Genomic DNA, 16,617 nt, shown 5'->3' with positions numbered 1-16,617 from the left:
CACAAGGAGCCCTTCTCAGAAAGTGACAGGAAAGGATAGCCTGAGAGAGCCAGCCTGGGAAACTAATCAGCTTAGGCTTCAAAAGATCAAGTTTACTGGTCTAGTGGGACACTGTGGCCCTGGCTGCCTTTCTGATAGACCACTACTTCACCAGAACTATCTTGGTACAGTGATGCCTGGAAGATGGTAGGGATAACCATAGTCTCTAGCAGAAGAAATGCCTTAAGCACTTGTTTCAGGGAACAGGTGAAACTCTTTCCTAGAAGTCAAACACCCTGGATCAAGGTTGGGCTCTGCTGGCAAGACTGCCACGGCACCATTCCAGGGGAACACACCTTCTAGAGTTTGTGCAACAGTGGGATATTATAGTCAACCCCATACTCGGGCCTATTCCTCATTACAGTGCTGTTGTAGGAAGTCATGGTTGTCTTGTGGAACTCAGGCCAGGTTTTGTATTGAAGTGTGAGCTGGACCACCCTCCCCCCAACTCCTACCCCAGGAATTGTTGACAGTGGAGGCTGAGTTAGCTCACTGTCAACTTGACCTTTATGACCTTGGGCTGACTGCAGATTTCATCTGACACAGGCATAAGAGGGCATTCTTTCACAGGGATGGCACAAAGAGTAAAGGAAAGCACTTTCACAAAAGGACAAACCAGTTACGGGCATGCCCAGGATGGGAGGGTGCTTTCTATTCCAAGAAGGGGGAGATGAGAAGCAGCAACTCATAGTTGCAGCACTTTAGTTGTTCAGATTGCTTCTTATACATGCTTTGACTAGGTGTGAAGGTGCTCCAGCTGAGCCAGCGACCATGGGATCATGTCAACTGATTCCACATTCAAGCTGGTGAGCCTGCACTAAAGCTGGCAACTTCAGGATTTCAAACCTGGGACTTCACTTGAGGTCCCAGACTGATGGTCTATCCACTGTGCCAGCACCAGCAGGCTTCAACAGTATTCTGACAGCCATCTTGCTACCAAGCACCTGATTCCACCCTCACTGACCCCCACAGCCTGTGGACTCTCCTTTCTTTCATCTTAGCCCAAGCCCAAACAGGCAGAACGGGAAATGGGGAATCTAGTCGACCTTTGAACAACATGACTTTGAAATGCAAGTTCCAATACTCAACTCTTGAGTCAAATTACTAAGAGGGCTACTTCTTGTGTTATAGATTATAGCACTTATAACCTTCACCTCTGTCAGAGGCTCTCAGAAATTCCAGTGTTGGAGGTAAGAGAAAGGGAGGGAGGGACGTTTAAGTCTTACATGGCTATTAGCAAACCACCCACTTTTCAATGACTTAGTCTTGGAGTGAAAGTGGCAGGACTCTTCAGACCTCCACTGAAGGGGCAGCTTACCCATCAAATCCTACCAAGGCCCTAGCTACAATATATTGCCGATGGAGAGGTCCAAACAGCTGGGCACCGCCTGGGGACTGACTGAAGTCTACTTCATGCCTTACAATCCCCATATAGCACCTGGTCTGCAATGGACTGGGAAGGTTTCTGAGTGGGATGAACAGGGGTTCCCCTCTTAAAACTGAGGAATACTTCCCTTCTAGTAAATGAGACATTAGAAACCACTATAAAGTAATAGGACAAGATCAAAAGGTGAGTTTTTCCTTTTTACTGGTTTATAATAATCTTAAAAACCCCATCACACCCATAAACCACCACAGGTGAGAAGATGAGGGAGATGGAGAATGAATGCTACAGTATGTGGACAGCTTGGGGAATCCCGGTATTCCCTAGGGGCAGTGTGGGATGGAGGCAGGGGCTGTGGATAGGAGGCCCTGGTTTGGCCTCTTATTGCTGGTTGGGGGTTGGCTGGAGAGGGGTGAGGGACTTAGGGTGAACTAGGAAACATCTCACACCAAAGGCAAGGGCAGTTGGGCGTGGAGGTGGGGTCAGAGTACATTTTCCATGCAGATTAGGGGTGGGAGTGAGAGCTTCAGAGACTTGCACCCCCACACAGGAAGAGATGGGTTTGAGGTTTGATTTAAAGCCCCCAAGTTGGTGTCTGGTCCAATTTCCTAAAATGGCAGCTCACCTTTTGGGGAGAGGCATTAGAAAAAAATCACAGCAAAAATATCTGGTTTGGAGCTCACGCAAGGGATAAAGGGAGACAGTAGTGCTCTTTCAATTTAACTCAGAGAAGAATTGGAAAGGGGGGCCCTGGGTGAGATGGTGGCTAACACCTTGGGAGAAGGCATTGCACCAGAAGCAAAAGGTGCTCCTGAGGGCTCAGGGTGAGGGAGGTACCAGTGTTCACAGACGGCAGGAAAACAATCGGGAACAATAAATTAGGACTTCATGTTGCTATCATTTGGCGTAACACAATCAGGCATTTTTTTTCTCTTTTTAAATATAAGGCAACTTGCCAACACATAAGTTAAAAACTGATCTTCAGTCACATTGCTTCAGATCACTAGAGAATTTCTGGCTAAAGAACAGTGGATAGTATAGTAAACAAAATCCAAAAATTTAAGAACATCAGTTCATAGTCCCCAGAGACAAGAGGAAAGGGCTTATTTGGTTTTTCCTTAAAAAAAAAAAAAAAAAAAAGGCAGAGCTCAACTATGCATCTTTAACAAAAGAAGGGTGAAAAAAATTTACAACTAAACATAATCTAACTTTAAAGTTACAGAAAAGTTTAAATTTCTAGCCAACTAATTGTCACTTGGGAATGAGATGCATTGAGCATGGAGTGGGTATGAGTGAAGAATGGGCAAGGGGCAGGAGGGACTGTTTCCAATGTATGCCCATCTTCAGCTGTTAGAACCATGCTCATTTGGTAAAGGAAGAATTCAAAGAGCTTAAGGCTTTGTGTTTTTCTTTCTTCATCAAACTGAGGGGCTGCAAAGGAGGTGTCTAGAATATGAATGTACCTGTGGGGGCCACTCACACATAATGCTACTCAAACCCACACTACATTCATACAGAAACATGACATTTAAAACTTACAGTGTAGAGCAATATTCTTAGCCAGTGTAGAGAAAACCAAAAAAAAAAAAAAAAAAAAAATTTTTTTTTTTTTTTTGGTTTTTAATTTCAAACTCCAATGTGATCATCTCTTACCTACCTAATTCCTTAAGTAAGATCAGTTTTTTTTGTTTTGCTTGTTTTTTTGAGAGGGGTGGGGGATGAGTGCAGCAGGCGAGTTAGAAGCAACAGTGAGGAAGGGATCTTATGCTGGATGGTCACTGCATTTCTCTAGGGCTGAAAAGGGGAGTCAGAAACCAAGATACCAGCATAAAGACACATTTCCCCATGTCTCAGGCTATAGCCAAGTACCTGCAGGATGCCCTGGAGAAGTGTGGCACGGACAAGTTTGGTGGCTCTGGGACCCATGTAGATGTATAACAAAAACAAAGCCTTGAGGAATGGCGAGAGGCTGAGGGATGATGAGTGAGTGGTCAGTTTGATTTGAGGTCTTTGGGGTAAATAAGGAATTAGCTTCCAGAGCACTTGGAAGTCTGGCTTCTTAGTCCCACAGAGAGAGACAGACAAACAGGGAGAGGCTTAGCTTAGGGGGATGGGCACCTACAGCTACCTCATCTAGGACCCTTTTCTTAGCTTACCCCAGCCCTCAGGGAAACATGGCAGAGCAACAAAAGGCAGGAGGTGGCAGGTGGGAAATGCAAGAAGAGGGCCATGGACATGGTATAGGACTGATAAGCAGGCAGCAAAGAAACAAGCCTGGTATTAAGATTAGGTCCTAACATAAACCCCAAAACTGCTGGGGCTGGTGGAGGAGAGAGGATAAGGGCACAGATGACCCCCTCTGTCCTCAGATCCCACCAAATTCCCTTTCTGAGACATCAAAGAATGATCACATTGGAGCATTAAAATTTTGAAACTATCCAATTACTCAAAAGTAAGACTAAACCTAGGAGGGGATGTATGATGCGTAGCTTGTGGAGAGCACCAGGGCTACCTATCTATACCCAGGGTGCTGAATATGAAGACTTCGACTATCTGTGGGGTCAGGGGCTCGACTGCCAGGGGCTCGGTGAGCCTTGCTCAGCATGGCCAGGCTCTGTTCTCGGAAGCAGGCCTGCTGGAAATCCCCACTTAGGTAATCCACTGTTTGCATCAAGCTGTTCTGGCTTGCCACTGGACCACCCCCAGTCCCTGCTCGGTAGTGGGCCCCAGCAGCTGCCGCACAGTCGAGGGGTGCACCCGTGGGCTGCCCACCATGGAACGGCATGGTGAGGTCCTGAGACCCCGAGCTGTCGCTATTGGGAGTGGGCAGAATGTTGTTCCACAGGGGTTGGAAGTAGTGACCATTGGGGTAGGCCAGTGGGCCTGCCAGGCCGTTGACTGGTGGGGATGGGGTTGGTTTCTCCAGGGGTGGCTTCAGATGGAAGGACTGTGCCAGGCAGAGTTCCTGTGGGTAGGCAGGGGCCTTGCCCACAAAGCCAGGCCCTGCCAACTCACGTCCTGTTGCATGCTTGCCTGTAAGGCCAGGGGCCGGCGTCCCACCAGCCTCACTGCACATCTGTTGTAGGTGGGCCAGCTGATGCTGGTTCCAGGCGACTGGCTTGAGGTCGCTAGGGTAGCCAGTGGGGGCTCGAGAGATGCCTGTGGGCAGGTTGACAGGGCCTGCAGCAGGTAATGCGGCTGTGGCCGCATGGGTGTGCTCCATGGGATTGACCACACATGAAGGCATTGGTGTGGGGACGCTGTGGGTCGACACCCGGGTGCTTGCATTGATGAGCAGACTGCGACTAATGGGGCTGGGGTTGGCGATCTGGCCCTCACACACTGAGGTAGTGCTGATGCCTGCCCTCGTCTGGCAAAACTGGTTGATCTGGTGTACAATGCTGCTCAGGTCCGGGGGCTGGCTGTGCTGCAGGGTGGCCGCCATTGAAAGGGGGATAGTTGAGGTAGACACGGTCACATTCGGGGGGGCATCTGAGTCTGGCATCTTCCGGCCTCCATGCAACAAGGGATTGGGGGGGTGCTGGAGACCATGGTGAGACAGACCCTGAGGGTGGACCAAGCCCTGGGTTTGAGCCATGGGCTGAGGGTGGCCCAGGCCCTGAGGCTGTTGGAGGCTCTGAGGGTGGGACAGGGCCTGGGGCGGCGGGATACCCTGAGGGTGCTGCAACGGCTGGGGAGGGGCATGGGCCAGGGTCTGTGCATGCTTCAGGGCCTGCTGACGGGCCAGAGCCTGGGCCTGGGAGTGGGCTAAAGTGCTGGGTGCCACAGTAGCATATGGCGCCACTGGGGGGTTCATAATGGCCTCAGGGAGCAACCGGGCTCGGGTGCCGTCAAAGTCCTTGAGTATGCTTTTGGCTGGCACTTTGACAATGGCAAGCAGGCCTGCCTTGGTGGCAGCCTGAGTCGGGTAAGGGCTGTAGCGCTGGGCTGATGTGTCGAGGCCGTTCACAGTACGACGAACGTGTTTCCGCTGGGGAACCTTCACACTGTTGGGGAAGATTTTTATAGTCAGTGGGTTGTTTGCGACCTTCTTAGCATACGCGTCCAATTCGGCTGGGGTAGGATAGTGAGCAGTTCTCATTTTCTGTGTAGTGTCCCCTAGAGAGAGAAGGGGAAGGAGAGCAAAGAAGGAGAGGGAGCTCATCAGTGCCAAGCCAACCAGCCCTTCTAGATTCCCCTTTTGGGGCCTAGGTGGAAGAGGTGGGGGACTAAGCTGTCATCCCTAGTCTTCATTTCAGACCAAGCCTCAGGCCCCATGATAACAGCAGTACTAACACTTAGTACATATAATGGGCCAGCCCTTGTGCTAAGTGACAGGCTATCTCAATGAATATTTGCTATTGCTACTGCTTTAGGAAGCAGGTACTACCATGACCCTTATTATTATTTTTTTTTGTATTTTTCTGAAGTTGGAAATGGGGAGGCAGTCAGACAGACTCCCGCATGCGCCTGACCGGGATCCACCCAGCACGCCCACCAGGGGGCGATGCTCCGCCCATCTGGGGCGTTGCTCTGTTGCAACCAGAACTATTCTAGCGCCTAAGGCGGAGGCCACGGAGCCATCCCCAGCGCCCGGGCCAACTTTGCTCCAATGGAGCCTTGGCTGTGGGAGGGGAAAAGAGAGACAGAGAGGAAGAAGACGGGGAGGGGTGGAGAAGCAGATGGGCGCCTCTCCTGTGTGCCCTGGCTGGGAATTGAACCCGGGACTCTTGCACACCAGGCCGACGCTCTACCACTGAGCCAACCGGCCAGGGCCCACATGATCCTTATTTGACAAATGATCTCACTCAAGATCAGAATAGCACAGCAACTTTCCAAGTCCAGTATCTGGCAGAGCCAGAACTAGGCCAATTCTCACAGAGGAAACCAAGAGTTTCTCTTTTACAGGGAACTCTCTCCAAGTTCTAACCAGCCCAGGCTGGCCTGGGGGTTGCTGGTTCTAAGCAGAGCTGCTTGTCAGGGCCCTCAGGACATCCTGGTAAAGAGAGTACTCAGAGTGACTACTCTTCAGTCTGCAGTGGCCAGTAAGCCATCTGCTTTCTCCTTACCCTTGGCAGCTGAAGTTTCATGCCCATTTGGTGGGCATCCTGGCACAGAAGACAGGATGCTTCTTTTTCAGGATCATCGAAATTAAGCTGCCAACGTCCCTCCCCTACCCCCACATCACAAGTTCATTTTTGTTTACAGCTTACTCTCAGCCTGACTGGGTGAAGCTCAAAGGCTATTTATTTCCTTGTGGAGGGTGACAGTAATGACAGGGCAGCAGGGAGGGAATTTGAGAAGAAAGGATTCAGAGAATCTTTAAGTCCTGAGAGCCAAAAATAGTCTGTATTCTACCCTTGTCAGCTGTCACTTTCCAAAATGAAAGAGGAAAAACCTGCCTTCCTTTGGAGACTGCGGAAATACCCACTCAATGCGCCTCATTAATGTTAACAGTCTCTTTGTTCCCATCTCCACTTGCCTCCCATTGGGGGGCTCCAGCGGATGTTGTGCTTCCAGTCAAAAAGGAAGATTCTGAGAACAAGAGCTCTTTCAGGATGCCAAGCTCCTGCAAGGCATCTCTGCTGTGCTATCCCTCTCTCTGAGAGAGGGTCTCCCCTGAGTATACACAGAAGGTGCTTAATAAAGGCTTGCCTAGTATGTACACAAACTGCCTAAAGTAGAAGGAAAGAGGCTTGGCTGGGAGCCTAGGCTCAGCTAGCTGACTCCCTCCCTACTTCCTCCCCTTGCAAAAGGCAGCCATACAGACCAGTGACTAAACTGACTAAATGCTCGGCTTGTGGCTTCAGCTGGCCTGCTCAAGAAGAACCCCATTTCAGAGTCACATCACTAGGAATCAACTGGAATAGAAGTAGGCTAATGAGTGTGCTAGAAGGAAGAGGGCACAGCTGCTGCCCTTTTGGTAATGTTGCTGGTTAGCTGGCAGCAACTGCTTAGAAACTGATGCTCTTTTTTATTTAATTTAGACAGACAGACACAGACTTAGGAAGGGAGATGAGAAGCATCAATTCTTTGCTGTGGCACCTTAGCTGTTCATTGATTGCTTTCCCATGTGTCCTGACCTGGTCGACCCAAGCCAGTGACCTCAGGGCTTTGAACCTGGGTCCCCTGCATCCCAGACCAACACTCCACCCACTATACCACTACCTGGCCAAGCAAAACTGAAGCTCTTGAAAGCAGGAAAAGAAAGCTCAAGTTCAGGATGGGCAGAGAGATTTGGGTTCATGCTCACTCAACAAGGCAGAACTTAGCAAAAAGGGTACAGAAAGGAAAAGGTTTGTGCTTTCAAATAATGGAACAATACTTTAAATTTAGTAGACAGGCAAACATATTTAAGGGTCTGCTTTATTTACTAAGTACAGAATAAATGCTCCACCCATAAATGAAATGTCTGTAAAAGGAATAATTTGAAGGTCTTTTTTTTTTAAATTTTTTTATTTATTCATTTTAGAAAGGAGAGGGGGAGAGAGAGAGAGAGAGAGAGAGAGGAGAGAGAGAGAGAGAGAAGGGGGGAGGAGCTGGAAGCATCAACTCCCATATGTGCCTTGACCAGGCAAGCCCGGGGTTTCAAACCGACAACCTCAGCATTTCCAGGTTGACACTTTATCCACTGCACCACCACAGGTCAGGCGAAGAAGGTCTTAAGACAATGAATGTGATGGTGACAACTAAGGGTAAGATGAAGAGGGAGGCAGAGAGGCCCAGAAATCTTCACTATCCACGAGGTAACACGAGCTGGTGAGGAGGGTCAAAGCTGTGAGAGCAGAGTCTGAGTTCTATTTTTTTTTTCTTCCCGAAGTGAGAAGTGGGGAGCAGCAGACAGACTCCTGCATGTGCCCTACCCAAATCTACCAGGCATGCCCACCAGGGCGCGATGCTCGGCCCATCTGGGGCGTTGCTCCACAGCAGCCAGATCCATTCTAGTGCCTGAGGCAGAGGCCATGGAGCCATCCTCAGCACCCAGGCCAACTTTGCTCCCATGGAGCCTTGGCTGCGGGAGGTGAAGAGAGAGATAGAAAGGAGAAGGGGAAGGGTGGAGAAGCAGATGGGTGCTTCTCCTGTGTGCCCTGGTTGGGAACTGAACCCGGGACTTCCACACACCAGGCCGATGCTCTACCACTGAGCCAACTGGCCAGCACCTGAGTTCTGATTTTTATAAGCCACTGTCCCTTAATGGGCTTTAGTCTCCATAAAATGAAGCCATTTTCTGACCCTTCATATATTATCCTGGACAAGAAGATACAAAAAAAGTCTAGAGTCACTGACAGGTAGTCCCTAAACTCAAGGTATCAGAAGTCCATCAGAAGCTGCTCTAGTCAGCCACTATACTAGGCATCTGTTTGACTGTTCAAAATCATATGACAATCCTAGCTCAGCGCCTTACCCAGAGCAGATACGTAGTAAATACTTGGTAAGTGACATCAGTAATAGGTACTGGCTGTCTGAACAACTGGGGCTAAGGAATGGGAGTACAAAGCAGCTGGGTTTTAGTTCAGACCAGAAGTAAAGGCCTGCCTTTGGGCTTTCCTCCATGTCAGTGGGCTTTTCTCCTTGAATGCCAAGTAAAAGAGAGGGATACAGTGTCTTATTGAATAATAAAGTTCTTTTGTTCCAAGTCAGTACTAACTCTTCGGATGGTTTTTCTAGTAGAGGCAGAAGGGAGTGTGGCCTCATTCAGGAGTATGAAATGGGACACTTACACTGATTAGTTCTTGCCCAACCTCCACCAATGTTGACAGGATGATAAGGGTAGTCAAATAAAGGAATCAGAATAAAAGGGAAGTAGTGATGGAGAGGGAAGGGTGAACACAGGCTACAGTATTTTTGTTAGGGAATAATCTCCAGGATGAGATGAGTATATTGGAAAAGAGGCCATATTCTTGGAATTCAGCACCACCCACCCTCACATACCAGACTTAAAAAATAGTCAAATTTTTCTCAATACTATTTTATCTCAGTCCCCATACACAGGCACTCTGGAGACATTCTTTCATCTGTAACATTTTCCCTTAAGTACACAGCTAACACAGATACCACAGTTTTACAAGTAACTTATATATTGAATACCAACAATATAATTAATCATGAGATATAATTAATCATGAGCCAATTCAAGTATTGGCTTTATTATCTAATTACCCAGTCTCAGTCATTCCCTGTTTATAAATAGGAATGGTACCTGTTGTCCTACTTCACAAAACTACTAAGATCAAGAGATACAATGAATGGGAAAGTACTCTGTGGACAGGAACAATGATTACTGATATTTATTATCCAAAGGCAGCAGGATTTTATTTATTTATTTGTTTGCTTATTTTTTTGAAAGGAAGAGAGAGGTAAAAAGAGAGATGAGAAGCTGAGAAGCATCAACTTATAGTGCAGCATTTTAGTTGTTGATTGATTGCTTCTCATATGTGCCTTGACTAGGGGGCTCCAGGAGAGCCAGTGACCCCTTGCTCAAGCCAGCAACCTTGGGCTTCAATCCAGTGACCTTTGGGCTCAAGCCATCAACCCTATGCTCATGTTGGCAACTTGGGAATTTCAAACCTGGGACCTCAGCATTCCAGGTCAATGCTCTATCCCAGGCATGGCCAACATTCGACCCACGGGCCAGATCCAGCACGCATAATGAGTTTATGTGGCCCGTGATTAAATTTTTAATATTCTCCGCTACTTTAAAATCTCAGCTACTCAGAAGTGGAAGCATCTTTGATTATTGGAAATCTAGATATTTAAGAAGATAGTGATACACGGAAAAGAATTCCACGTGTGATTAATCTAGGGTTAACTTCCAATAATTGTCAAATGCATTCACGATACTTATTTTTTTTAAGAACTCCAGTATAAAGATTTACAACTTTTGTACGTGTCTGTACTCGATATGAATTAGCGGCGATGTGAAACCCACATTCTTTCAGGCGGAGTTTGCCAGTGCGCACCCAAGGTAAAACAATTGGTTATTTTTTTGTTTGTTTTTTTGTTTTTTTTACAGGGACAGAGAGAGTCAGAGAGAGGGATAGATAGGGACAGACAGACAGGAATGGAGAGAGATGAGAAGCATCAATCATCAGTTTTTCGTTGCGGCATCTTAGTTGTTCATCGATTGCTTTCTCATATGTGCCTTGACCGAGAGGCTTCAGCAGACCGAGTAACCCCTTGCTCGAGCCAGCGACCTTGGGTCCAAGCTGGTGAGCTTTTTGCTCAAGCCAGATGAGCCTGTGCTCACTCTGGTGACCTCGGGGTCTTGAACCTGGGTCCTTCCACATCCCAGTCCAATGCTCTATCCACTGCGCCACTGCCTGGTCAGGCACAATTGGTTATTTTTGTGGTCAAGTGTGCCGAATCAAGTGGCACTGTAGCATAGACAATAGCTGCAGTTGATAACTGAAAATGTGTCCAGGCAGTTTGTAAAACGAAATAATTGCTTTTTTGCAATATAACCCCTTCAAGCTCATTCTATTAATTAATTGTTTTGATTGATTGTGATACAGTTTGGATATTTATACGGTATGTAATTATATTTTTATTAAAATAATATTGTATATTAAAATTTTTCACTCATATTTATTCATAAACAAATTACATAATAAAATTTTGTTTACTTAAGCGAATAGTTTTTGTATTTAACATTTTAAAATTTTAATATTACATCCAGCCCGTGAAAAAAGTTATCTTTCTAATCTGGCCCAGGGGCAAAAACAGTTGGCCATGCCTGTTCTATCCACTATACCACCACCAGTCAGTCTTTTTAAAAAAGTTTTTATTTATCTTAGTGAAACAGGAAGGAAGAGAAAGAGAGAGACAGGAACATCAATCTGTTCCTGTATGTGCTCTAACTGGGGATCAAACCGGCAACCTCTGAGCTTTATTTAGGATGATGCTCTAACCAACTGAGCTAGCCAGCCAAGGCTTAAGGATAGCAGTTTTGGCTGAGTCTGTCTACAGACAGGACCAAGTAACCTGACAAAGGAAGCCCCAAACTGCAGGACGCCCTGGACCTCGTCTGAGAGTTAAATGTAGCAGAATGCACTGTTGTCTATTCCAGAGACTAGGGGGAAAACTGCCAGAATCTGGGCTTCCCCATAGGACCTCCCTGTGTATCCTTCTATTTTGAAGGTCAGACAACAGAGGTGGCATATGCAACAAGAACTTCTCTCTTTAGGTGGAAAGGCACATGTAGTGTGTTTCTAATACAAGCTTTGGAGTCTCACCCAAGTGTGAGTTCTAGCCCAGTCACTGAACTATAATGTGATGTTGGCAAGTAGCAAACACTCTGTCTCATCCTTAAAAGAAATATAAGAGAATCTTCCATATGGAATTATTAAGGAATGAATGAGAACATATATAAAAATACGTAAGATAGTGCCTGACACACACTAACCACTCAACAGATCTAAGCTATATTCCTGATATGAGTTTATTCAATCATTAAGTCAATTCACCATTTCCAGACCCTTCCACTAGGGGGCAGAGAGGTATACTAAGCAGCAGTAAGAGAATTTTGACATTTGTCCCAGGCGCCAAAACTCTACAATAAAAGGTCAAAGTTGTTATTTAAAAATGATATGCGCCTGACCAGGCGATGGCGCAATGGATAGAGCTTCAGACTGGGAAACAGAGGACCCAGGTTCGAGACCCCGAGGTCGCCAGCTTGAGCGTGGGCTCATCGGGTTTGAGCAGGGCTCACCAGCTTGAGCCCAAGCTCGCCGTCTCAAGCAAGGGGTCACTTGGTCTGCTGTAGCCCCCTGGTCAAGGCACATATGAGAAATCAACCCATGAACAACTAAGGAACCACAACGAAGAATTGATGTTTCTCATCTCTCTCTCTTTCCCTTCCTGTCTGCCTGTCCCTATCTGTCCCTCTCTCTGACTCTCTCTCTCTGTCTCTGCCACAAAAAAACAAAAACAAAAACAGAAGAAAACGAGTTGAGAAACAAGGTCTTTTGGTCATTACAGCCAACCATCCAGAAATATTTATTTAGCTACTACTATATATACTGACTGTGAATTGAGGAAAAAAGGAGCAGAGGCTTGAGGTTAATAAAGAAAAAAGGTTCAAAAACACATTTTCACCCGGCCATGTTAGCTGAGTCAGTTAAGAGCATTGTCCTGAACTGACAAGATTATGGGTTTGATCCCTAGTCAGGGCATACACAGGAAGCAACCAACAAATGCACAACTAGGTGGAACAACAAATGAATGCTTCTCTTCCTGCTACCCTTTTTCTCCCTTCCTTGCTGTCTCTCTAAAAATCAATTAAACAAAAACAAAAACAAACCAAAAAAAGCCCTGGCTAGATAGCTCGGTTGCTTGGAGCATCACCCCAAAAAGGTTGCCAGTTTGATCCCCAGTCAGGGCACATACAGGACTAACTCGATGTTCCTGTCTCTCTCCCCCTGCCTCTCATAAAAAAACACACAAACACACTTTCTGGTGAATTAGAAGATGAGTCAAAGGAAAAACAAATTTTCAAGTACCGAGTTCAAAAATGGCAAGGACTATCAAATCAAGTGACATCATGGAATAGATAATCTAGAGAAGCTCTAGGAAGGCATTCACTTAACCCTAACTGGTTTTCTACCAAGTACAGGATTTACCCCAAGCAAAGATGTTTTCTAATCCAGCCTGCCCTATGGCAAATTACACATATAGGATGTGAAGTGCATTATATCCTCTTATACACACAGAAAAGGAAGGGGAGGCCCTGGCCAGTGTCTCAGTGGATAGAGCGCCGGCCTGGCATATGGACATCTGGGTTCAATTTCCAGTCAGGGCACACCAGAGAAGTGAACTTCTGCTTCTCCCTCCCTCTCTCTCCCCCTCTGCTTCCTCTTCCCCGCCCGCCAGCCAGTGGCTCATTTAGTTTGAGCATGGCCCTGGGTGCTGAGGATAGCTTGGTTGGTCCAAGCACATTAGCCTCAGGCACTAAAAATAGCTAGGTACTTGAGCATCAGCCCCAAATGGCGTTGCCTTGCCGGGTGGATCCCGGTCGGGGCACATGTGAAGTCTGACTCACTATATCCCCTATTCTCCCCTGAAAAAAAAAAAAAAAAGAAGGAAAGAAAAGGAAGAGGAGAAGAGAAAATGTGGAGTTAGAAAAAATCTATCCTGTGATTCTATACATAAGGCAGCTCAAGCCTGGTAAAAAGTGATTAGTCAGGTGACTTAGATTGCTGGGCCAAGAATCCACATGTCCCATTCTCCTGAGTCCTGATCCATTTTTCCTGCCTTGAGCTGACCCTTACAATATAAAGTCAGTAAGCTAGATCCCATCCCTAACCCCATCAGATATTAAGCTTTGTTTCTAGGGACTTAGAAGACCCTCTTGAGGATGCATGAGGGATTAGGGGATAGTGTGGCAGCAGGGAAAGGCTGAAATTGCAAAGCCACAAAACTGGTTTTAAGGTTTCTATAACTGCTGGTTTGTGTTCTAAGCAGTTCCTTAGCTGCTGGTTCCCAAAGGAGACAGTGTATGCTCCATCTCACCTTACCTGTAAATGTTTAACACTAACCACTACAGTACACATAATATTTTTCTTTTTTGTGTGAGAAAGAGAGATGAGAAGCATCAATTCTTTGTTGCAGTGCCTTAGTTGTTCTTCATTGATTGCTTTCTCATATGTGCCTTGACCAGGGGCTACAGCAGAGTGAGTGACCCCTTGCTCAAGCCAGTGACCTTGGGCTTCAAGCCAGCAACCATGGGGTCATGTCTATGATCTCATGCTCAAGCCAAGCCACCAATCCTGTGCTTAAGCAGGTGAGCCTGCGCTCATGTCAGCAACCTTGGGGTTTCAAACCTGGGTACTCTGCATCCCAGGCTGACACTCCATCAACTGCACCACCACATGGTCAGGCAATATTTTTCTTTTTCTTTCTTTAAGACTTTATTCATTTTGAGAGAGAGAGAGAGAGAGAGAGAGAGAGAGAGAAAGGGGAGGCAGGAAGCATCAACTATCATATGTGCCTTGATCAGACAAACCCAGGGTTTCAAACTGGAGACCTCAGTGTTCTAGGCTGATGCTTTATCCACTGCGCCACCACAAATCAGGCCTATTTTTTCTTCTTCTTCTTTTTTTTTTTAAACAATTTTATTTATTTATTTTAGAGAGAAGAGAGACTAGAGACCTCAAATGTTCTAGGCTGACACTTTATTCACTGTGCCACCACAGGTCAAGCTATTTTTCTTTTTCTTACATATTTTGGGAGAAGAGAGAAGAAAGCAAGCAAACTTAAAAATACCAATAGAATTTTTCTTCTGTGAAGGTGTGAGTTTAAAGGATAGCAACAAGAGAGTCAAAGGGATTCAAATACGCTGTTCCCCAAATAGACAGGTGAACCAAAACCCAGGAAAGATTATCTCAATTCTCAAATGTAGTATGGGGACAGTGGTTGGCAGAGGCTACTTATGAGCTCCTTTGGGGAAAAAGGAAGTGGAGATTCAATGTCAGCACCCAAGATAAAGCTGCCAATTTGCCTTTCCTCCCAAATGGCTCATCCTGATACCACATCTCTAGGTGAAACTGTCTGAGGGAGTCAAGGAACCTAGAAGACAGTAAACTGCCTTTTTTTTTAAACAGAGAGAGAGGGATAGATAGGGACTGACAGACAGGAATGGAGAGAGTTGAGAAGCATCAATTATCAGTTTTTCATTGCAATACCTTAGTTGTTCATTGATTGCTTTCTCATATGTGCCTTGACCGTGGAGCTACAGCAGACTGAGTAACCCCTTGCTCAAGCCAGCGACCTTGGGTCCAAGCTGGTGAGCTTTGCTCAAACCAGATGAGCCCGTGCTCAAGCTGGCAACCTTGGGGTCTTAAACCTGGGTCCTCTGCATCCCAGTCCGATGCTCTATCCACTGCGCCACTGCCTGGTCAGGCTCAACTGCTCTTAATGTATATTTCCAAGTATCTTCCCTTTCCAGTTGTGTCCTTAGAAGCCCAGAACCAGTCACAAAGAAGTTAGCATGGAGATCTCGGTGACCAGGGAACACATACAACTTCATGACCCATACTCATCACTTATTAAGAGAAGGGTGGGTGAGGGGTGGAGTGGCTAGTATAGCAGAGATCACCTATTATGTCAAAAAGCTGTGGAATTTTGCCACCTTCATCTTTGCCATTACAGAAGTTGGATTCATTGGTCAAATCCCAGAACTAGCCTGACCAGGTGGTGGTGCAGTGGATAGAGTGTCGGACTGGGATGTGGAAGGACTCAAGTTTGAGACCCCGAGGTCACCAGCTTGAGCGCGGGCTCATCTGGTGTGAGCAAAAAGCTCACCAGCTTGGACCCAAGGTCGCTGACTCGAGCAAGGGGTTACTCGGTCTGTTGAAGGCCCATGGTCAGGGCACATATGAGAAAGCAATCAATGAACATCTAAGGTGTTGCAATGAAAAACTGATGATTGATGCTTCTCATCTCTTTCCATTCCTGTCTGTCCCTGTCTATCCCTCTCTCTGACTCACGCTCTGCCTCTGAAATAAATAAATAAACATTAAAAAAAAAAAAAAATCCCAGAACTAGCCAGGCTGAATCTTACTCTCCCTTCAAAGTAAGAAAGTCAGAGGCTAGATCGTTTCTAACTTCATAGAGCAGGAGCTGGTATACTACAGCCTGTGGAAAATTCAGCTCCCGTTTTTATAAAAAGTTTATCCTTTAATTAATTAATTAATTAATTTTTTTCTTCCTCTTTTTTTTCCAAGTGAGAGGAAGGGTGAAAGAGACAGGCTCCCACATGTACCCCAACCAGGGCCCACATGGCAACCCCCATCTGGGACCAATGCTCTGCCCATCTGGGGCCATGCTCGCAACCAACCTATTTTTAGCACCTGAGGTAGAGGCTCTGTGGAGCCATCCTCAGTGCCTGTGGCCAATGCACTTGAATAAACTGAGCCATAGCTGTGGGAGGGGAAGCAAGAGAGAGAAAGAGAAAAAGAGAGAGAGAAAAAGAGAAAAAGAGAGAGAGAAAAAGAGAGAGAGAGAGAGACAAAGAGATGGCGTGGGGAAACAGATGGTTGCTTCTCCTGTGTGCCCTGACTGGAAATCACAGCCAGGACTTCCACACACCGGCCCACGCTCTACCACTGAGCAAACCTAGGGCCTTTTTTCTTTTTTTAATTTACTGATTTTAGCAAGAAAGAAAGGGAGAGAGAGAGAGAAAGAACTGTTCCTGTATG

General features: G+C 46.5%; 1 protein-coding gene across 3 annotated transcripts in view; it reads right to left on the bottom strand.

Moving 5' to 3' along the window:
* Positions 1-1,610: 1,610 nt before the first annotated feature.
* The window catches only part of FAM222B (family with sequence similarity 222 member B), an 85,080-nt gene continuing 70,073 nt past the window's right edge, over positions 1,611-16,617 (bottom strand). For 2 of the 3 annotated variants that reach the window (XM_066263201.1, XM_066263202.1), the window contains exon 3: positions 1,611-5,542. In XM_066263201.1, the coding sequence (XP_066119298.1) occupies positions 3,936-5,542 (1,607 nt within the window). In that variant the 3' untranslated portion in view covers positions 1,611-3,935. The remainder of the gene's footprint in view (positions 5,543-16,617) is intronic. The other variant, XM_066263203.1, reaches the window with a different exon arrangement.

The sequence above is a fragment of the Saccopteryx bilineata genome, chromosome 2 (genome assembly GCF_036850765.1).
Source record: "Saccopteryx bilineata isolate mSacBil1 chromosome 2, mSacBil1_pri_phased_curated, whole genome shotgun sequence".
NCBI lineage: Eukaryota > Metazoa > Chordata > Mammalia > Chiroptera > Emballonuridae > Saccopteryx > Saccopteryx bilineata.
This window is presented reverse-complemented; position numbering and strand designations above follow the sequence as displayed.